The 23,317-nt window shown below is 40.8% G+C and overlaps 1 protein-coding gene across 1 annotated transcript; it reads left to right on the plus strand.

Moving 5' to 3' along the window:
• Positions 1–1,537: 1,537 nt before the first annotated feature.
• Positions 1,538–23,312, plus strand: fbxw8 (F-box and WD repeat domain containing 8). The gene is made up of 11 exons (XM_061038405.1): positions 1,538–2,292; positions 2,392–2,496; positions 3,646–3,810; positions 4,387–4,475; positions 8,432–8,589; positions 8,695–8,891; positions 9,297–9,515; positions 15,978–16,105; positions 21,143–21,316; positions 22,002–22,118; positions 22,769–23,312. The coding sequence occupies exons 1-11, from the start codon at positions 1,822–1,824 to the stop codon at positions 22,932–22,934; spliced, it is 1,989 nt and encodes a 662-aa protein (XP_060894388.1). The 5' UTR covers positions 1,538–1,821; the 3' UTR covers positions 22,935–23,312.
• Positions 23,313–23,317: the final 5 nt, after the last annotated feature.

A 23,317-nucleotide genomic window follows, 5' to 3' on the forward strand; every position in this document is an offset into this window, starting at 1 on the left:
CAGAAGATTTTAACCTATAGGATCTATTACAACACTATTGAATGAACCGTCATACCAGGAAGATGAACTACCTTTTTCCAAACAGAAACCTGGTCAAAATTGGCGAATTAACTGGTCAAAGAAAGATACACGTTAAGGGTATTTTAAGAAACTCAAAATATATGATTCATTACGAAAATAATGATGCCTTTTAAAGATATACACTTATTCCTCGTGGAAAAAAATAAGGGCGAATCAAATCACTATAACACTACTTTTACTGCCCGCCTGTATTGTTTTCTTTTTTCACAACTTGTAATAGGCCCATATAAAAGTCAAACTGGTCAAATGTTTACAATGTGTGACAATAAATTGTGTTTTAAAAAAAAACCTCACTAGTATTAATAATAATTGGATAACTGTAAGAATCAAGCAAATAAAAGATAAACAGCTAAATTGTAAGTATGTGGCGTGCTCTTGCATGAAGATCAATCATATGAAGTTTTTTTCAGCCCTGCTAGGAAACATACTTTCTTTACACCTGTACATGTTTTTTTTTTAATCATTCAATAATATGAACTACAAAGAAAATACCTGACGAGCGAAGTATAAATCACAAGTTTACTAAAGGAATAAATGTGGAAGTAACATTGCCTTACCAATTAATGTAATCCAACACTTAAATCTTAAATTAACATGATGTTGTTCTCATGTACATTATAACACCATTATTCAACAGAGCTACATTAACACAACGCATACACACCTATATTACCACATAGCCTATATTATCTCAGAGCTAACCATATGTACCCTTCTTATTACGAATTTAGGATCGAAGTTTCACACAAACGCTACCACTGTGACGTGACACTGTCGTCGCACCTGTTGCCGGTGTTGCCGCCTCGCGCCCTACAGGTGTCGCCTTGTGACGACCAGCACGAGCGCAGTGAAGCGTAACGCTGTGCGCAGGAAGCTCTTCAGGTGGCCTGTCCCGGTCACCGCCACCGCCGCCGCCGCCACCCCCGTCCCGCTTCCCGCGCAGCTGAAGCCGCTGTCCGTCTCCCCGACCGTCCAGCTCTTCTCCAGCTGGTCCCCGATCCTCCGCAGGCGCGCGGCAAGCAGCTGCGCCACGGTGCATGGCGAGTGTCTGCGGGCGCTGCAGGTGGCGTCACCGGGCAGCAGCAAAGGCTGGTCTATTGGCAGCCAGCACATCTTCTCTGACAGAACAAACCAGCCTTCTCTCTTTAAGTCGTGAGGATATATGACCCTCCTTCTCTTCTGTCATCAAACCTTAACTGTGCTTGCGTACCCCCCCCCCCCCCCTTTGCCCCCCTCCCCTCCCCTCTTGTCTACTGTATTATTCATTGCAGTGTCACATGGTGTTTGGTTTACATCATCCTCTCCCAAAAGAGACATGAAATGGTTAACTCGTGAATCTCTCCTGTCAGCTTTGAACTTAGGATTCTTTTGTTACAGGGGTTTCTGGGACATTGTGTTCTCCTCCTTATTTTTAAACTCTGCGATAAACATGTTGTTGCTATTTTTCAAGCACTAAAACCTCACTGCCACGGAAACGACACGGTTGCATGTATTATTCAGGACAAATGCAAGTTAAATGTACAACAAATTGAATATCTTACATTAGAAAGCCGCATCAAAAATACAACTGCGGAATTAAAAAACTCCCGGAAACAATATACAGCACGACTTTGTCCGTAGTCGGACTGTTTATGGCGTTGGACACAGTTTTTTGTTTTTGTTCTGGTCTGAAGCTATGGCTCCTTTCAACCGGTTAAAATAACCCCCCAAAAAATACAAGACACCGTTTTCTAACAATGAATGGGGGATATGGCCGAGGACGAACTTGCTGCGTTTAGGAAGAGCTGGGAACAAGAGTTAACAGGTAAACAAGAGGAGCAGCGACTGAACTCTGCCCCTCTCCCTCCATGCAATGCTCTTGGTCAGTCAAGCAAAGAAGACTCAAAGAAGGGCTATTTTGAAGACTTAAAAAGTCGCAACAAAACCGGCAGTCCTTCGAAACCGGAAGAGGGTGTTGGTGGAGGAGGACAAGCTGCTGCTGCTGCTGCTGTGTCGAAGGATCAGCCTCAGTATGTGTCCATTGCACACGGTTTACTTGATGGGAGGACCAGTCCGCTGTTGGACAGGATTCAGGAGGAGAGAAGCAGGAGAAAGAGACGGTATCACAACATCACTGGTGGCTGCAGAACCTCCCTGCAGCAGCAGCAGCAGCAGCAGCAGAGAAAGCTGAAGAAAGACAGGGAGCTGGTGGATCAACTCATCCAGGACCTGGTGAGGGGGGTGGGGGTGGGGGGGGGGGGGGCGGTGATTGTAGTTTATTTGAATGAGTTCACCATTTCAAGTCTGTTGTTGTTGCTCTTTCTTCTACAGAATGAAGTCAATGACATTCCTTTCTTTGATATTGAACTGCCATACGAGTTAGCCTTGAAGATATTCCAACACCTCAGCTGCACTGAGCTCGGCAGATGTGCACAGGTGAGCTGCTGCAGCTGTCAAACCATTGGAGCCTTAAAAGCAAAAATAAATGCCAACCCTATTTACCTTGTTTTATGTACAATGATATTCCTGTGAAAGAGTTGGACACAATGTGTGTGTGTGTGTGTGTGTGTGTGCGTGTGCATGTGTGGTGAAAAAAAATATAAAAACAAATCAATATAAATTTTTACCCTTAATAGGGTTATTTTTCTTACAGAATCTTATTGCTTTAAAAAAACTGCAAAGTGTTGACCTCATCAGTCTTCTAACAAATATTTAATAAAAAATCCAACAAAGGAAAAATCACACTTCAATTAAATACAAATCACTTATGAAGCTGTTCAGGTTAGGCTATAGAAAGACGGCTCAGGGGTCACAAACCAAAAAAAAACATATTAACAAAGTAAGACCAACAATTTCAGACTGATTCAATTAGTTTTTTTTGTTGAATTTAGCTTTAGTTCTAGTGTAGTAACAAACCAGGAAATAAGCTGGGATGACCTAAGCTTGCAGCCTGGATGTCTGGTGTAGGTGTCCTCGCGTAGTTACAGAGAAAGAAGGTCGTAGTAATACACACATCATGTAGGTGCAGGGCAGTGCAAAAACAGCAGACTGAAAGAAAGAAGGTATGTTGCAAACTTCAAATGCCACAAAAAGTTTTGATTCCATCACAATCCCTGAGGATCTCTCTGATGGAATATTAACTTCTTGTGGCATTTGAGCGGGTGTGCGGGCATACCTTCTTCCTCACTTAGTCACTGACTAGAAGTCTTTCAATGCATGTGAGAAAATTACAAAGACAAAAAACTGTAAGGCAGCCCGTTTTTGTTTTTGTCTTTTTATTTGTCATTCTTTTTGTAGAGCGGTCACACTTAGCTTGCTGATTTCAGCTTTTACAGCTCGTGGTTGAAGTCCTTACAGCTACTGTTACCTTCCACTTGCAGAACTGCTGAGGCAAGCTTTATTGCTTTATTTGACCCAAATGGGTATAGATTAGTAAATTACATTCTGTTTGGCAGGACTACAGCACATGGTGCATATGTCCATTTGGCAGTCAGCCGGGCTCATCAAGCACAGATAAATCAAGTGATTCAAGCTGGTAATGTATGCTGACTCAATCGGCTGTAACACGGTCCAATCTCCTCCCAGGTGAGCAGGGCATGGAGAGTCCTTGCAGAGGACTCAGTTCTGTGGTTCAGGATGTGCACAAAGGCTGGTTTTCACCAGGAGGCCAGCGTGTCCGACTCCCCCTGCTGGAAGAGCACGCTGCGAGACTGCAGGAACTCAGCCAAGACTGTGTGCTCCAACTGGAAGGTGAGCCTCTGCTGTCTCATCGTGGGGACTAAGAATACTTGTTTTCAACCATTCTTATTCAGAGGGGCTTTATTTGCACGTCATTCTTGTAATTTATAGTTTGAATCTAATGTAATATTAATCTCTTTTACCTCTTATCTCCCTGATCTTTTATACTTTTATGCTTTTAAATTGGCTTCCTTCATTTCAATCTTTTATCTTTTTGTGTCTTTTTTCCGTTTCTTCTGTGGTTCCTTACTGGTTTTAGATATTTTTATTTCTATAATTTGTGGAACTCCTGTTGTATAATCTCTCACTATTATGCTTCCTATTATTAATCATTGTCTTCTAACATTTCTCTATTTTATTTTTTATTTTTTTAAGCACTTTGTAACCCTGTTTTGAAAAGTGCTATAAAAATAAAGTTTATTATTATTACATTATTATATGATTTTAAATTACGATAGGCAATGATTGGAAAAAACACAGCCAAGTAATATATAGTTAAATCATTGTACTCCTTCTTTAGCTGTTAGATAGTGACATGTTATATTGTGGTATTTTGTGTGTAGTTAAGAAATGTTATTTTCTGTGCAGAACCGAGTGGGATCCATCAGCCAGCTGCAGTTTGAGTTGGGGAAGGTTCTATGTGACGTCAGCTTCTGTGACACCTTTGTCTTGGCTGGGTGAGTTACAAGAACTTCAAACATGAAGCTCACTTCTGACAGCAGACGTTCGTCCTCTCATATAAGTAGACTCATACTCGTACAAATATTTAGATATATGACTGGGTGCTTCATAAAAAATGAACATTACATTTAGTTACGGAAGTTAATTATCACTGATTTGATGGATTAGCGATGGACATCTGAACTTAACTGAATTTATTTGTATTTATTTAACAGGGACACATGCAGTAAGCGTTGCCTCATTATGTACAAAGAACTTTGTGATATGAGCAACAGTTGTTACTTTTAGAAAGAAATACCTGCTACCTACAGAATCTAAAAAAAATAAGAGAAAAAAAATGGCGCTAAACTTGGTACACAAGCTGTTTAATTGTCATTTGGTTGACAAAAACTAAACCAAACATACGTCATATCACAGCACCTCATAATGTGATAATGTATCACACTCCCAATGTAATAAATAAAGAGAGAAAGTAACTAACAGCTGGAGCAAAACTCCCTCAACTTACTTTAATCCTTCAGAGGAACTAAAAATAAATACAATCTGTTCAAGTCAGGTCTATATGATTCAGTGCAAAATGCTTTTTTTTTCAAATATATCTTTATTAAAAAATAATGCATGCTTTTGCAAGCAAGCTTCGTCTACATTATAGTCAACAAAAGAAGAAGAAGTGCTAGGTAAGGAACGAGCAACAGTTTTTTTTTTTTTAACATTATGAGCAAATCAATACTTACAGGCGGGTAGTTGAAACAACAGAAGGTTCCCGGTTTAAAAAAATGATAGCATCAGCAACATTTAGTACCTTATGGGAATCATTAATGATGGAATCTTTTTTTGTATGAGGTTTATATTCTCAGCACATTTTAAAATCAATATACTGTATACTTCTACTGATGACTTCACTAATCTTCATACAATAACGTCTCTGTCCTATACGCCCTGAATGGTGAATCGTGAGCACTTTCAGCCCTTTTTTATCATGTTTTTGTGGGTTTTGAAAAAGTTGTTCCTTCTCTCCTCCATGTTGTCTCTTGTTGCACCTGTTCTGTAATTGTTGTGTCATGATGGATGTCACCGTCCTGCTGGCTGCAAAACAAATGTACCTAATGATGGCGGTAGTTGATGAGGGAGGAGGACATAAATTGCAGCTTAACTAAACAAATCTTGCCTTGAAATAACTGAGACAGTGATGTATTGTGATGAACCACAGGAGCTGGCTTGAACAGTCCATGAGGATGTGTGCAGAGTCTCAAGGGAGCGATGTGATTAGATTCCCTTCAGTCCTGCTGTGTCTCATCGGAGAAGAAGACAGTGTGTTTTTATCTAGTCAGGTGAGCAGATATAGGGCATGCCTAAAGAAAACAGTCCAGACATGAAAAAAAACCCACTTTTCTTAATGTGAATAAAATACTCTTAAATGCTTATTTTATTACCACTGCTATTAGCGATTTCACAGCATCAATATGTTCCCCATTATTTGTACTTAAAAGGCCATTTAGGTAAATGAAAGTCCTTGCATTTGGTTAACAAGAAAATAATCAATATGCATAAAGAGAAAATCGAAAGTGATACAATTGCATCCACAAAATCTTGTTAGAAAAGCGCTGGAGTGAGATTTGGCGTTTCAAGGCAACATGAGACATCGCTTCATTAACCCAACAACTTCTCGGAGTCAAACAGCGACATGAAAGGCCAAAATCTGTCAAGACACACACACATGCAGGTTTTAGTTTGAAAGTTTCCTACGTGTAAAAGTTGTGACGAATTTCTTGGACTACATTCAGTGTCATAATCCTGTTGAGTTGATGTACCAACTAATTGAAAGTGTGTTTTCCTATTATTGATTGCCTGCCAAAACCTGCAATGTAGTGTGCACACACACACACACACACACACACACACACACACACACACACACACACACACACACACACACACACACACACACACACACACACACACACACAAGCGGACGCACACATGTACACCCTCTGTCACTGTGTCACACACTCTGGCTGTGAGGAGAGGACTTGCTCAGACATGATGGTATCTGTGGAGGTGGGAACTCTGACAGTTTGTCGTCTCCCACAGTGAGAGCTCGTTTACTCGGGATAAGAGTGAAGTCAACAGAGCTGTAGCTTTGTTCCAAAGAGAGGGACTTTGTTGTTACTTGAGAATGAGAGGTGAAGGCAGGGCTGCGTTGGTGAAGAGCTAAAAAGAAAAAGAATGAGTTGGAGAGCACAAGAAGGAACAATTGCAGTCTCTCTGAATGGTTGGTGTATTAGACTTGACATTTTGGGTGCTACATATTGTATTTCAAGATCCCCTAAACCTTTATTTTAAAGAATTGTTTTGGGGCTTTTTATGCCTTTTATTGGAGCGATATGACAGTGGATAGAGTCTGAAATGGGGGAGAGAGAGAGAGAGTGGGGAAAGAAATGCAGGAAAGTAGCCACAAGTTGAATTTCAATTGGCCACCAGCGCAGCAAGGTCCGTACATCTTCATCAGAAGGTTTTATGCGTTTGTGTAGTTGTTAATGCAAACTTAATAACAACTGAGGAGATTGGCACCCTCTCTTGATCTCTCCACTGGATGGATTTGTTTTAACCGTCAAGGCACAGGAAGGGCCTCATTGAGTCTACACCTGTCGTATTAAATGTGCTATATAAATAAACTCGACTTTGACATTGAGATAGCAAAGCTTTTAGTTTGTTGAATCACAAACAAAATAGTCTAAGGTTAGTGTTAGAATAAAAGTTTAAATGTGTTTCTAGGGTTAAGAAAAATCATCTTTTTCTTTAGTATAGAGCTGCAAATAATTATTTTTCTTCACTGATTAAACTTCTATTTATTAATAAATTCATCAACCAATAATTATGTCTGTCTCGCCCCATCATAAGGCGGCCCTATGAGGCTTACAACCACCCACAAATTGACCCAATAAAACGCATCATACACCTTACCAAAGTCAAAACCAACACAAAGATCAACTCACAAACTAATTCAACAAGAAAACACATTACCCCTGACAGCAGTGACCTCTCTCCTCCTTTTAGCCAGCACTGGACTTTTAGGGTCTATTCACACCAGAAAAGTCCTTCAGTTTGCTTTCTTTGGTCCAGACCACATACAATGTTTCTTTTTTGGTTTGGTGCGGTTCGTTTTCACATTGTACTTTTGGCAAGAGGCCCAGAATTTGTACAGAGATCACCTCTTCGGCTTGGTGTCGGTTCGGCTGTTTGGTGCGCATCCGAGTTCAATGGTTTGTATTCACACCTGCCCAATAGAACTGCACCAGAGTTTTAGTTTGTTTCAAGTGAACTAAAGAAGGTAGGTGTGAGTACAAGCCAGGTGCACCTCGTTAGGTAGTCAGTAGTTTCCCCTGGGCAGAGTTGAAGACAACAGGAGGGGAGAAGGGACAAACAGCACAGGGAAACATACAGCCGTAACAATGTCCATAAAATGTCCAAAAATGGCAAAAACAGACAATCCTATTTCTTGCAAAGTGTTAATGTCTTGTTTCCCCCCCACACATCCGTGCTGAAAGAGACATTAAAGCTCAATAGATTGTCGTAAAGGAGTAAATTAATATGTCGATTCTTCACTGTTGTATGAGTAATCTAAACCTGGAGCTCTACTCTACAGTGAATGTTTTGGTAGCGTAACCTTCACATCCTGCTGCTGTGACAAGTTTTCGGGATGCAATGTCCCACGTCGTTCCGCCCAAACAACACCCCTGTAATCCTGGAACGATCACGTAACAAAGACTTTTGAAAACAAAATAACAAGTCGGGAACGTGTGAGAGGGAAAGTGATTCAGTGGTGAGAGAAGGTGACGTCAGGTGTTCTCGAAAAACTGAAAGTTCATTGAGTGCATCCAGCCATTTTCCATCCAGCCTGATATATTCCGAATTATTCATGTTTGATGCACTGTGCTCGTTCGTATGTCAGGTACACGTCTGGCGATGTGAGGCTGTGGGATACTCTGCACTGGGACTCATCGGCCTCTTACCTGAAGATCAACAGCCTGTCGGCTAACTCTGAACCCAGACCGTTTGTTAGTCATGTGCAGGTCAACAGCACAGTGGCTGCTGCTGCATACGAAGACGGTGAGCACTTTTCCTTACATCCTAAGGGAATTCTTTGGGTTTATATAATGTATTATTATTATTATTATTATTATACATAAACTACAAAACTGTGTTTCACTGCAGGTTGCGTGGACCTATGGAGCACAGAGACAGGCGGAGAGCCCATCCGCCACTACCAGACCCCAGGGAGGATCCAGGTCCTGGCCCTGAGCTCGGACAGCCCCATCCTGTGCTGGGCGGCAGGGCCTGACGTTCGGATAGATGCTGCCGATGATCACGGCTACTGGAGGACACTCTGCCGGACTCAGCTACCCAAGCCCGTGAGTTCAGATGTTTGATACCTTATATGTGTGAAAATGCTCCATACTGACGTGTTGTGTTTAAATAAATGATGCCCCTCACACGTTGCTTTCTTTTTGTGTGTGAAATAATAATGTAAACATTTAGGGTCAGGGTTCTGGAAATGTTAGTTTTTTGGGGGGTTATTTTTGCCTTTCTTGGATGGGACAGCTGAAGAGAAAAAGGAAATATCGGGAGGTCAGCTGTGTCGAGGTCAATAGCTTCTGTACATGGGGCACGTGGGGCTATGTGATTTTTTTTATTTGAAATTCAGCTAACACTTCTATTACCTAAAAACAGTTCAATGGAGTTCAATCTCTGAAGAAGGTACTCTACACATGACTGTATTCTGAAAGTCAAGTGTCGGTATATCGGCTTCTTCACAGGTGGAAAGCCTGGTCGTGGTACCAGGCAGGGGGCAGCAGCGCCCGCTTGCAGCCCTCTCAGCAGGAGATGCCGTGTACCTGTTGGACCCCCGTGAGGAGGAGCCACAGATGCTCCACTCGGTCTACGGTCACCCTGTTACCTGCCTGGATGCGTCGGAGTCCCATGTTGCACTTGGAGTGAAGCGCACAGGATGGGCAATGCACGATGGAGGGAACAAGGTGAGTTCAGTCTCTCTGTACAATAACTGTCAATAAACACATACAATGAGCGTGAAATTCACCCTACTCTAGTTACAGACATTTTCTGTTGAAACGAGGACAAACAGGGTGTTTGAAACTTGTAGCAACCAACAGCACATGTTTAATCATTATGCTTTTGAGTCCGGCATACTAACATTTGAGAATGGGACTCTAATTTTTATAGACATTTTTTCTAAGGCTGCATGGTGGTGCAGAGGTTAGCTATTGCTCACAGCAAAAAGGTTCCTAGTTTGAATCCCCCGTTGGGCAGGGCCTTTCTGTGTGGAGTTTGCATGTTCCCCTCGTACTTGTGTGGGTTTCCTCCGGCTTCCTCCCACAGTCAAAAAAACATGCTTGTTGGGTGAATTGGGGACTCTACATTGCCCATAGGTGTTGGTGTGAGCGTAAAAAGTTTGTCTGTCTCTAAAAGTCAGCCCTTCAAATCAAAGTGAACCATTAACCAAAACAAAATCAAAACAAAAAAGAAATGTGGAGCAGTTCAATTATTGTGACGCTCTCAGTGTTTGAATAATGGCCTTGTAATGGTTAGTCAGTCTACATCTTTGTAAAGAGACACAGTGTTGTTTGAGAGCCACCTTCACGTGGACAGCACCTTCAAATCCTCGTGGGATAATGATTTAGTGTTTGCATGTTAATGGGACTGGTGGAGCCGGATCAGGGTCTCTTTTGTTCCTTGATTTTAGATAAAATCTCCTAAAAATGGATCCCAGACATCAGTGATTAGAATTAAAAAAAAAAGGGTTTCCACTAGAGGACACGTGCACTCAAAAGGTACATAATGAATATTGGAAGCTAAAAGAAAGGAAAAATAATATTGTTGATCAGATGGAGTATTATAGAAATGGCGTTTTCTTTCCTAAACACATTCATGGAGAGGGTTTCAGCCACTGTCGTCTCTGCGGCCTCTTTAATGAGTCGAAGTCTTTAGGAGGAAATATTACCTTCTCAATGTGAAGCACACGTTTATTATCCACATCAAGTCTGGTCTGCACTTGAATCTGATTTGTTTTTTAATTGCAGAATATCAAAGATCATTCTCTGCATTACGTCTCATCTGTGTAAATGTAAACTCTGTCTCTGGACAGCGTGATCACTATTACTGTGTGTCTCTTCAGACCACTTGACTCCCCTCAGAATTGAAGGTGATGTACCTGGAGGGGTTTTGTTTATAGTACAAATAGCTCTCTTAAATAGCCACAAGCCCTCATTGGGCCCTGCTTCTAATTGCTCCAGCCTATAAGGGTGCTTTGATAAACTGATGTTCCCTGAGCTGCCTTTGTTTGCGTCTAATAATGTTGTGTTTTAATGACCCTGTGCTCCTAATTGACTCTTAAGCCTTTACTCCGAAAGTAGGCCGAGCCAGGAGACAAACTATTCTGCTGGGATCGGGAGGCAGATATATGCAGCAGGCAATATGCTTTCAAGTTCACTTCAGTTGTTTTTTTTAAATCAATGTTTGTAGTAAAAACGAATTATAATTAGATTAAAAAAACTCATATGTTAGTTGCCATAGAGACTGGACATCTGCTCGATTTAAAACAGCACGCAGCACCCGATCATATTGTGTGTTTGCAGCACTTTGCTTGTGATTGACAGGTTTTTGGCAAAGCTTCTTCACTGACATCATCCACTTTAAAAAAAAAAAAAAAAAAAGAACAACTGAAACACTGAAGCACTGATTCAGTAACAGCACTAAAGCACCACATAGTGGACCAGCCGGAGAGCAGCAGTGAGGGCTACAACGGGCTATGGATAGAAAGAGAGATAGTTAGATAGAAGTTCGTGCAGTATCATATGTCTCATAGATTAGGCACTAGAAAGATAGAAAACAAAAATCTTCTTCCCATTCCATCTTTCTCTCATTATTTGTAATTAATTAATTATAATTTTTTTGTCTTATGTAATTAAATGTGTGATAATGAGTAGGTGCAGTAGGTGAAAAATGCCTGGAAAAAAACACGGTGAAAAGATCATTGGCATTTATTTTTGTATTTATCGATTATTCCAGATTTTCTTGACTCTGCTGTCAAATCTGATATCAAAAATACTTTGAGCCTTTCTACATAAAGCTGGCTTTGCAAATTGCTACTGATGTTGTGCCGTAAATGTGTGTGTTTAATTTATAACCAGGGCATATGACGTCATCCAAATCTGTCTGAGCTGAGTACTAACAATTAAAAGTAAAAGATCAAAGCTGTAGGTCAAGTTTTGGGTAAGCGTAGCATGTTTGATTTAAATGTATTTATTTTCAGTACTTAGGCACAGAAAGTCTCAATAGATGTTGCTGTTTTTCCAAAGTGGGCTTTGCAAAGTCATTATTAGCACTACGCTCTTACTAATTAGAATATTTCACAAATTGAATTAACCTTCTGTCACTCCTCTAACCGCAGTTTTCAAGCCTGCAAGGAAGACAAAGACTTCATTTTGGCCGCAACAATCTTTTTTCCCAGACTTCATCCAGAAAACATATGCTTAATTAAAATCTGTCAAATTTCACGGAGGTGGCATCCGAGAAAGTCGTCTCACACCTTTTAACTTCACATGAAGAGTGAAACGTTTTCACTTACAACATCTTGACGTGCATGGAAAAAAAAGCACATTGTTATACTTGATGCCTGATCCCGAAAACTCAATGCTAATCGTTGAGTTTGATGATGTTTTGTTTCAAACTCTGACAAGTTAAAGTACAAAAGCAGCTCTGTTCCCACTGTACGGCATTCTTTATCATAATTTGCCACATTTGGCATCGTTAATATTGAGCTGGTGGCTTTGTCTTTTTTCAGTGGTGTGTGTGTGTGTGTGTGCATGCATGTGTGGTCGGAGCCAGTCTCCAGATCCTCATTACGACGTGCCGCCCTCTTGCCAGTGGACTGAGGGGCACCCAGGCAGACACCCAGCTCGTGGCTGGGCATTTAATACAAGCTGGCATCTCCACTGGCAATCTATCTGTCTACTGCCGTCCATCTACCACAGAGCGCGAGTGCTGTCTGAAAACCTGTCAGCCTCTCACTGCCTTAAGTTGAGTGGGCTGGTCGAATGCTTAAAGGCTGAATTCAAGTTGTGATGTTTTGTCTTTTCGTATGTAGAGTCAGTAGACACACTCATGGACCATAGGGGAGGAATAGACGTATTGAAGTTCATTAGGGTCATTTTACTCTGGACTAAAGCAGGACTGGACAATATAGCAAAAAAAAACCCAACAGATTTCCCCATCTACTAAATATATTATAACCATAAATGACAATAAAAAAATTCTGCTTTTATTTCATCAATAACATTCAACAAAAGCAAACTGAATTTCCCTTTCAGGATCAGTAAAGTCACTTGGATTTCTCTTCTGATGTTCAGATACAAGCTGTTAACTTGCCTTAACAGCTTGACAAAAGTTCACTGCGTAGTTTCAGGGTACAGTAAAAGTACAGATGAAAATACTGGGTGGCACATACCTGGGGCCACCCAGCTACTCTGTAGGAAGAAAACAAGGGGGGAGGATGTGAACTACGGGAGCCCAGGGGGAGCAAAATTGAAGAGGTAATCTCAATTTTAGTTATTGAAAATCTTTAAAATTGCAATCACCGAGCCCTACCCTAAAGAATAGTTGGTGATTTCAGTCATCTAACTCACATATATACTACAGGATAAGAAACACAATCCGTACTAGAGGTAGAGGAATAGAAGTATTGATACACAGTAGTTCATTAGGGTCATTTTACTCTGGACTAAAGCAGGACTGGACAATATAGCAAAAGAAAACAGATTTCCCCGTCTAATAAATATATATACTCCATAAATGACAAAGAAATGACAATAAAAAAGTTCTGCTTTTATTTCATCAATAACATTCAACAAAAGCAAACTGAATTTCCCTTTCAGGATCAGTAAAGTCACTTGAATTTCTCTTCTGATGTTCAGATACAAGCTGTTAACTTGTCTTAACAGCTTGACAAAAGTTCACTGTGTAGTTTCAGGGTACAGTAAAAGTACAGATGAAAATACTGGGTCTCAAAGCCTGCAGGTGGATGCTGGGATGGAGGAGAGGTTACGAAGAGTATCAGAGCTATTACAGCAGAGTTTCAGCAGGAGCATATTTGATATCAACAAATGGACACTGCTCATAAGGGAGGTTTAATGTCAGGAGGCCTGGACACACGGGATGGATGGCAATATTGCCAAGCATCAACATATCCCCCAATGTATCATGGACTCATGCAATATAAGCATTTATTTAAAGTTATCACACAGAGTTGGTTTAAAATGTCTTCAAACTTTTACAGTGAACAGAATCGTCACGTGAGAGTTGCAGCATGTTTGAGATTTCTGCCTGAACAATCTTGCAGACTTATTTTAATCTCAGGCTCTGAATTCTCATAGCACACAACCTTATTCTGATATAAAAGACAGCATGTCTTGATTGAGCCATGTTGCTGTCGGTTTTAAACTGTGTTCTGTCCTGTTAGATGAGCTGGACATACAAACCCTTGTACCAGGTCCAGTGAGCTAATCTGTGTTTGTTCACATGGTGTCTAAACCCAGTGTGGCTCTGAATCCAGTTTTGTTTCAGATGTTGGTGTTTATATAAGACACAGACAGAGAATCATGGATGAGTATGAGCCCAAAATCTGCAGATTTCATTCAAACTTCAGACCTCATTTAATTAGTAAGTTTCTCCTTTGGATTGATGACGCAGTGAACCCGGCTGGTTCTGCTGGTTGGAGACATGTAACCCTTTATGGTTTTCATTCCTGAATGATGGTATTCAACTCTAATAAAATCCCAAATAGCATATCGGGAAAGGAAAACCGATTGAAGGGACATCTATCACTAAATAAAATACTTTAGGCGACATATAAAATAATAAGCTCCAGGCTTTGAACTGTTGGTTTGAAAAAGAAGCAAATTCAAGATATAATTTAGGTTCTTGGCACATGAGATGGCCATCTTCAACCACGTTTTGTCACATTCATATTCATCATATTGCCCAAAATAATGAATCAATTTATTGTCATATTCGTCCCATTGTACCAACAGCAGCAACACAAATTGACTTTTTCAAAAACGCGGCAATAATTGCCAAATGTTGTCATCTTTTTTTAAAAAGCGGAGAGAGCACTGACATTAACATCCCGGTGCAAGCTGCCATTAGAGATTCTTTTGTGTGCAAGCCTCACCGGGGATCCAGCAAGTGCATTAACCTAACAGTTCTTCCATAGTCATCCTCATGATTATTCTTCCTCCAAACGTTCTGCTACAGCCTGGCCCCCAAATATCATCACAAAGCAGCTCTTCAGCCTCCCTGAGCGGCAGTTCTTCATTTTAGTGGGAGGATGCTTAATAAAAAAAATATCTTCCTGACACCGTAATGATTCATGGACAACAGCCTGCTGAACCTCATTTCTGCATCCCTCCATTCTCTCTCTCTGCCCCCCCCCCCCCCCCCCCCACCCTTCTCTACTGTCCAAATCCTATCAAGCTGTCATTTCAAAGTCCGTTGTGATTTAGGTTTTGCCCCTGGGTGGTGCACAATTAAAGCTCTGCTTGGCCAGAATAAGGGACACACACAAAAACTGCTGGCATCTCCTTAAGGCTTACATCATGCCTCTCCCCCCCCCCTCCCTCCCTCCCTCCCTCCCTTTAAACTTCTTTATCTTTGCTGTTGTCTCTCCATCTCGCTCTCTTTCTGTCTCTCCTACCTTCTGTCTCTTCCTGCTCTCCCCGCGTCCCTCCTTCTGTTTAATTTCTTTAGGGTTTTAATTATTCAAAGTCAATTTTGCCTGGCGGTTATCCTGTTTGTTCAGTCTCATTTGGATGAGAAAACACCAGCCTCTAATTGACCAATTAGGCCAGCTCCAAATGACATCATTGTAAGTTGAGTGAAGAAAGTTTAGTGCAGCGATGGAGCCGGAGGCAGTGGTCTTCATATCTGTCTGTAAACTGAAGAATGCCCCAAGGCAGATTTTTCTCTCTTCTCATATTTAACTCTTAAATGCCGCTTCGCTTTTAATTAACTGGCAACGAATCACAGTGAGCTGAGCTTGTCCTTTTGTATGATACATGATGTGCAGCAAAGTCAGCTGCGAGTGTAATGTGCAGAGAATTAGCAGGTTCTCATGCTTTGGCGTCATTTTTAAAACTAGAGGACATGTCCACTTCTAATATGCCCTCTATGCTTAGAGTAGTGGACATTTTTGCTCGAGTGACTCGCCATCAAAATGGATTGTGATGAAAAAGTTCTCACTTATAGAACAGTCACCTTATTTTGGGAGCATGAAATGAGTTGGACAAGTTGAAGTAGTCATCATTTTGCATTTGGTTGCAATCCTTCACAGATGTCCGACATTTGTCCTTGTTACAGTTTTGATGAGTGTTGTGCTGATTGAAGTTGGACTGAATAAATACATGTTTTAAATGACTGCGTTTCAGATCCACGTCTACAGCCTTGAGACGGGCAAACCGGCGGTCACTGTGGGCGACTCACTTGGAGATTTCTCCTGCATCAACGTGAGAGACAGCCCCCCTCACCTGCTGGTCTGTGGAAACAAAGATAGGAGGTAAAACAAACCCTCACACCAACGGCGAACACATACAAACACACAGAAAGGAGAGAATCTTCTAAAACGGATAGTCGGGCGCCTATTATTTCAAACATCGCAGAGAGTTGAAACTGAGCCAGGAGCTGAAGTCTTTTTCCTCCAGAGGCACCTGACGATGGAGGTACTTCAAGTGGAAAAAACGGTGTTCACGCAGTGTTCAAGGCGGCCAGGCTCCATTCAATCAGTGCATTATTCACACGTTCCAGTCTCAGTCAGAAAGCTGCTAAATCTGTTGTGGAAAAAAAAGAAAGAAAGAAGAAGAAATACTTAGATGTGAGGTGCTCTTCGCGCTGAATAGAGATGTCTTTCCGTCTGTCTCTTCTATTACCTGGGAAACTGTACAAGAAAGACATCTGGCCACGCACGCATGCATTTGCACACGCTTGCCACATCCCTAACCTGGCTCTCCAGATGAGGAAAAGAAGCATAAAAGAGGCCATTCTCATCTATTCTGCACTTGTTAGCAGCTGCCGCGGAGAACAAGCTGGCAGGGAGACAAAAATCTCTGGTGCTTCCTCGTCCAAAGCTGCCCCTGCTGTTTCTATTCAGCACCAAATCCATCTGGCTGTTAAGTGGTTGGCTAAAAGATGGACCGTGTCATATTGTTAAGGTTCTGTCTTCTTCTTAGAAACTTCGCTGTTAGCAACCATCAAAAATTCCCTGTTTGAAATGTTTCGTCAAGTGGATGCAGAAAATGTTCAACATGTGTTTTGGTTGAAGAATTGAAAGATGTATTTTTTTCGCTGTCTGCCAAAGCATTTGGGAGTTTGGTCCAATTTCATTTCAGCATTACTTTTGTTCTTTGCTCTCTGACAGATGAGTAGTTTTTGTTCAGTGAGATGCCACTGTGCGCTCGGGGCATTCAGTGTTCAGTGGAAATGATGGAGACTGAGGGACAGTCGGTGATCTTGGCCCTCTTACAGGGTGGCTGAAGGCCAAAGCCTAATGCATCCCTTCCTTTTTTGTCCAAATGATTTTTTTTTTTGTGAGATCCAGGGAGCAAATGAGGGCTCCTGGTAAGGGCAGTTTGGAAGACAGCCACATTTGTGCAAACAGGATAAAGCCAAAGTGAATAAAGTAAGAGGAAGAAGAAGAGACACCTGTGGCTGTTGATCACTTTAATAACGAGTCCACTTTACTGACTTTGTCCTGCCATTACAATACTTCAACTGTCTTCCAGTGGATTGTAAATCACACTAGCATTAGACTTGGACTTAAACTTTCTTTATTGTCATTCAAATTGTACTTTACAGTGCAGATCAGAACAACATTTTGTTGCATTAGGCTCGTTGTAGTGCAGGATAAAAACAGCAGCAAGTATTTACATAAAAAATAAGGTGCAGATAGAAATAGATATAAAAGAAAAGCTATGAGTAAAATTACTATAGGGATAAATATATTGCACATTTGTAATGTTATATTGTATTGTACAGTCCAGTGAGGTAGTCCTGTGTTGGGGTTTGAGGGGGAATGGAGGGATTATTTTTTGGTGTTCAAAAGTCTTACGGCCTGTGGGAAGAAGCTGTTACAGAACCTGGATGTTCTGCTTCGTAAGGCTGCGGAACCTCTTTCCAGAGTCCAGCAGCGAGTACGGTCCGTGGTGGGGGTGGGAGGTGTCACTGCTGATTTTCTGAGCCCTGGTCAGGCAGCGTTTTTTTTTTTTTTTTTTTTTTTTGCAATCTCCTGGATGGGAGGAAGTGAAGTCTTGATGATGATCTTCTCCGCCCGTCCTCACCCGCCTCTGCAGGGACTTCCAGTCAGGGATGCAGTTTGTCAGGATGCTCTCTATAGCGCCTCTGTAAAAGGTGGTGAGAGGTGTGCTCTCTTCATCCGGCGCAGAAAGTGCATGCGCTGCTGAGCTTTTTTTTTTTTATACAAGAGCTCCGGTGTGAAGGGACCAGGTCAGAGTGTCAGGAACTTTGTGCTGCGGCTAGGTTATGTTCTTGGGTTTAGTGGTCCTCAGAAGATGAATCCTACTGACTGTTGTTGTCTCCTTGATTTCTTTTTTTTTTTTTTTAACAAGAACTGGTGTGTTTTGCTATAATAATAACTTTTTCAGAGTATGATGGATGCTGACCTGAAAGTACAAAAATATTCAAACAAATTTGTAGCTCTCATCAATAAAAACATAATTATAGTAAGAAAATAGTCAAAAACATGTCATCAAGTGTTTTATTAATAAAATAAAAACAAAATCTCTAGAAGAAATCCACTGCAAACGTATTATCCTGTCACACGAGTCACAAACTTGTTAATACACTGACACGAGGAAAATGCAATAACATACAAAGACTGTATAAACTCCTCTTGTGCAGAATCTCTAAAGAGAATTGAGTCATATTTGTATTTCGTTTTATTCAGTCATGTTGTGGGTTGACCACATTATTTGCTTTTTTGAGTGTTTAGGAGCCTTTGGATTCAACTTTTTTAGATTAAGTTTGTTGACACATTCTGGACTCGATCTACGTGTGATCGTGGAGTAGAGAAAGATACAGGTGGTCTTACTCAACAAGTTGTAAATGAACTCCTCCTGGACTCATAACCTGCAGCAAAGTTTAGAAAAACACTTTAAACAGCCTAAATGTTTTCTACACGTTGAAGTTATCTGTTCAGCTAGAATATGAAAGAGTTAGGTTTTCATCAGACATCATCCTGCATGTATAATGATTCATGTCTGGTCCTGCATTAGGAGGCTACACTTCTCGGAGCCTCTCCCTCCCTGAGCTGCTGCTGATTAATGAAGAGGAGTCTGCCCACTGACAGCTCACTGAAGACAGAGTTGCCTCCAGTAGTAGATTTATGGCTTCCTGCAATCTGCCACTTACGCTCAGTCCTTATTGTTTAAACGTGTGCTTCAATCACGTAATGCCACCAAACAGACAGAAAGTAACTGTGGACAACAAGTCCACAGTGCCCGTTTAGTCATTTAACTATCACAGTTTGGAAGCAGAAACGGAATCTGCCTGAGTCCCCAAAGTGGATTTGATTATGGTAATGAGGTCTTGGAGAAGGTTGAGGCTGGATGCAGTCATGTCCTGGATGCTTTCAGCTGCAATAAAGCCACAAAGACAACAGATGGAGCTGCTGGTCCCCTGGGCTGCTGCTGCTCCTGAAACCCAGGGAGCACAAACCAGCTCATTCTGCCATTTATCCAGTAAAAGAACTGATTCATACACTACGATAATAATAATAATAAAGAGAATCATTACAATACTGATGGTGATGATCATAATTTGCCGACTATAATAATGATAGAAGAATTTAAAAGTGAGTAGAAAAAATGATTGAAACATGCAAGAGCAATTCAAATCAGACAAACGCACAGAGCCATTTATTCATTCATTAAATACTACGATTTAACAAATCATGGAGTCTGGTGGAGTGAACAATGGTCTCAATATGATACATTATATGCTCAGTGTTATGCAGTTTTTCTTTCCTTAAAAAAACAACAACTTTTAGACCTTTTTTTATTTTTTGTTGCCCTTATTTAAACCAAATATCTGTTGTATAAAGGCTGTTAAACCATTACATTTTTGAATTGCAATTAATCTCAATATTTCAAAAGTTAATCTGTATAATTGTTTTTTTAATTGCATGTTTAAAATAAGATTATTTCGCATTTAAAAAAAAAAAATAGTTGGGCTTTTATTTTCTAATTTTACAGCTGAGAATACTTAACTTGCTGAATTCAACCCTGCTTTTATTTTGAAATAAAGTAAGAACCTTTTGGTAGTTTGAAGGTTATGACAATAACTTAACTACGGAGAATGGAACTTGTTACATAACAAAATCTAAATGAAAACAGTTAAAAGGAACTGGAAAAGTTTTTTGACTCATCAGCTTAGCTGTGTAGCAGTTTTATAAAGTGAAAGGAGACATTCAAAGGTGCAGCAGCGTTGTTTTCTTCCATCACTGTGACCGCAGGGAGACACTGCGGAGGCTTATCCACGGTGCCCCTAAAGGGAAACAATAGCATGAGACTAATCACAATGAAAAAATGAATGCATTCATTTCAGACATTAATGAATTGTGATTAACTACCAGTTACAGCTGACAGCCCTTAATCATTTATAATATCAAACAATTTGTATCATCCCACAAGGAGCAACTGGCTGGGGTCTTTTTTTTTTTTTATGAGACACATTTACAAACAAATGACAAAGAAGGATCTAAAAGTGAAACCTACAAACCGTATGGATGGAAACAGACAAACTGGATCAAACAGGAGGATCAGTGTGTTGAGGAGAGAAAGAGAAAACGTACATACACGTTGTTATTCTAAATACAAGCTTTGTTCTATATTCTCCTGAGTCTACATTTTAAGCCTCTTCATGTTTATCATTAGTTCATCTGCTCTTAATTCTATTATAATGTTTTTTTATGGCCCTTTCTCTGATCCGTTGTCGTAAGTGATCCCAGGATTTTCACGGCTCATTAGTTTAATTTTCAGAGTAAAAGAGTATGAATCTGACACGGGCATGATCAAGTAAAGGTGCTATATCATGTTAGAAGTGGCTGTGGGGTAACAGTAGATGGCATAATGGAGTGTCTGGGTTAATCCTCGTCGCAGATAAAGCTGGAGCTAAATCTTTCAGCACATGCGCCTCCGTTCGTATTTGGACTCTTGGCTTGGACGTTGAAAAGTTCCTCCAAATGTGAGAATAGTGTCCTTTTGTCTGCTAATGAAAGCGTTCTTTGACTGACTGTACTCCCTCTGTTGTGCGGCCTTGGAGTCCTCCTCCTCTGTAAACAGGAACAAAAATCCAAAGTGACCGAGTACTATTGTACTCAGTTTGTTCACTTGTCTTTTATTGGAACTACAACCCGATTGTTCGACACACTCAACTGTAAATATATAACTTCTGAAGTTTATAACACACCTCTGGCCTTCACACACACAACGACGCCTCTTTACTTCTCAACTGACCTTCCTCATTTTTGCGATACAGCTATATAAACATGTATCTTATTCTCGTCCCGGCTCTGATTCAGGGTGCGGGTGTTTGACCTACGAGCTGGCTCTTCCGTGGCGTCCCTGTACGCCCACCACCTGGGTGTGACCTCGGTGCAGGCGGATGACTGGAAGATTGTGAGCGGCGGAGGCGAAGGATTGGTGTGTGTGTGGGAGATGAGGATGGGAGCCAAGCTGTGGGAGATGCACAACAGGTGGGATTTTCTTTCTTCCCTCTGATCCTCTGAGAGGAAACATGAACTCAGAGCAACACAGGAAACATGTGAAGCACGCTTTTTTTTTTTATTTTTTTAAAGGTGTTACATCTGTTTTTGTAATGGAACCTCTCACACATTACAGCTGTGAAGTGTGCCTTTAGGATTTAAGTAAATTAAGACACTAACAAAAACACAAAGACAGGGATTGTAGATTTGTTCCTTCTTATTTTTGGTGTCTCATTTTTCCAAATTCAAGGTAAACTTTATTATCCCAGAGGGGCAATTTGATTTACAGCCAGCAGTGAGTCTGAAATACACACAATTGACAATACATTACACACACCAAGGGGGCGTGTAATGTATTGTCAAATGTTTTGTCATAATGCAAATAATCCAAATAAAGAAGAACGTTGTTACACGGCAACAAAGGTTTAGGAGCCAATTTAGTTCACATCTACGTCATCCAAATGAAGGAAAATGTCACTTTTTCTCTGTTTACTGTTGTTCATTGATTTCAAAACTTAAACTCCATGTAACATTAGAGGGAAGACTCGGTGCAGTTTGTAACATTTTCACATTTTCTCCAGGAACCTTCCAAGCTTTTAAAGTAGGGATTAAAAAAACATGTATAAAATGTACGAGGTTTTTTTTTTTAAACTGAGGGTGTTCTTTTCTGCTGCAGGCATCCTGTGCGCCACGTACGCTTCAACACCAGCACCCTGGTAACAGCCAACATCCCTGATGACAAGTCACCACGGGGCGCCTGCATCACAGACGATGACCTTACAGCTCACCGCAGGTCACTGCTCATCCTCCCACACTCGTCCTCTTTTCTTCTCTTCTCTTCTCGGTTTTATGATTCAATGCATTCTGAGAACAAGTTTTATATTTAAGGAAATATGCTTTTTACTATGGGAAAGTTAATTTCCCAAACACTGTACCACTTACAGTATGTCTGTAAAGTAATGTGAAGCTATAGCTAGCATATAGTTAGCTTAATTTAGCATAAAACTGACCAAATCTGCCGACCAGAACTTCAACAGTTCACTCATTCTGGCAAATAAATAGTTTGGCACATAATAATAATAATAATAATAATAAGACAAACTAGATGTGAACTAGTGATGAGTGAGCTCTAGCTTTGCACATAGGCATTAAGAGGTATTCTAGCTAACCAACTTGAGCTTTGACTTTGAAAGTAGAGCTGCTTAAGTCTTCTCCCTGAACTCTTAACAACGTACAAATCAGAATACTTCAAGGCTGTTACACTGCTGCTTCAGTAGCTATGTAACATGTTTTTTTTTACCAAAGTTTTTACAGTAATGTTGATAATAGGATGGTGGTTATACTGATCATCACCATCTTTTCAAGCATCTATTTAAGTCTAAGTTTTCAAAAGGTGCATCAAGTAAAATCTCTTTGGTTGCTGATACTGTTTTTCTCCTGCAGACATCGGGGAGTAATCTGCCATTATGACTTCTCTGAGGAGGCATTATCTCAGGATCACGTCCTACCCATCTGCAGGTCGGACTACACAGAGTCACACGGATACAACTACAACATCGGCCTGGCCGTTCCTTACGACACTCTGTCCGGCTCCCATCCATCGCACTGACTCGCAGGTTTACAAACTGCAGCTGAACGGACAACAGAAATGTTGACTAGCGATCGGTTTCATGCTCCAAACTGTATACTTTTTTATCTTTCTACTTTCCCTTTTGGTATTGCAAACAAATCACGCTGTCAGTGTATGGATGTTTCCTGTAATTATTTTTAAGGTAAATAATGCACAATGATCATTTCAGCTGCGCAAATGATGCACAACGCACCAAAACAGTAAAATGATGACGTTTTTAAAATGATGTTTGGCTTCTTGGATTTGAATCAGTGTCGCTGTTGCACAGCAAGAAAAAGTCATATTCCTACCACGACTCCAAAAAAGACAATTCATTGTACCTTTGTGAAGACTTTCTACCAAAAGAAAAAAAGACAACTTAC

This window comes from Labrus mixtus, chromosome 5 (assembly GCF_963584025.1).
Source record: "Labrus mixtus chromosome 5, fLabMix1.1, whole genome shotgun sequence".
Lineage (NCBI taxonomy): Eukaryota > Metazoa > Chordata > Actinopteri > Labriformes > Labridae > Labrus > Labrus mixtus.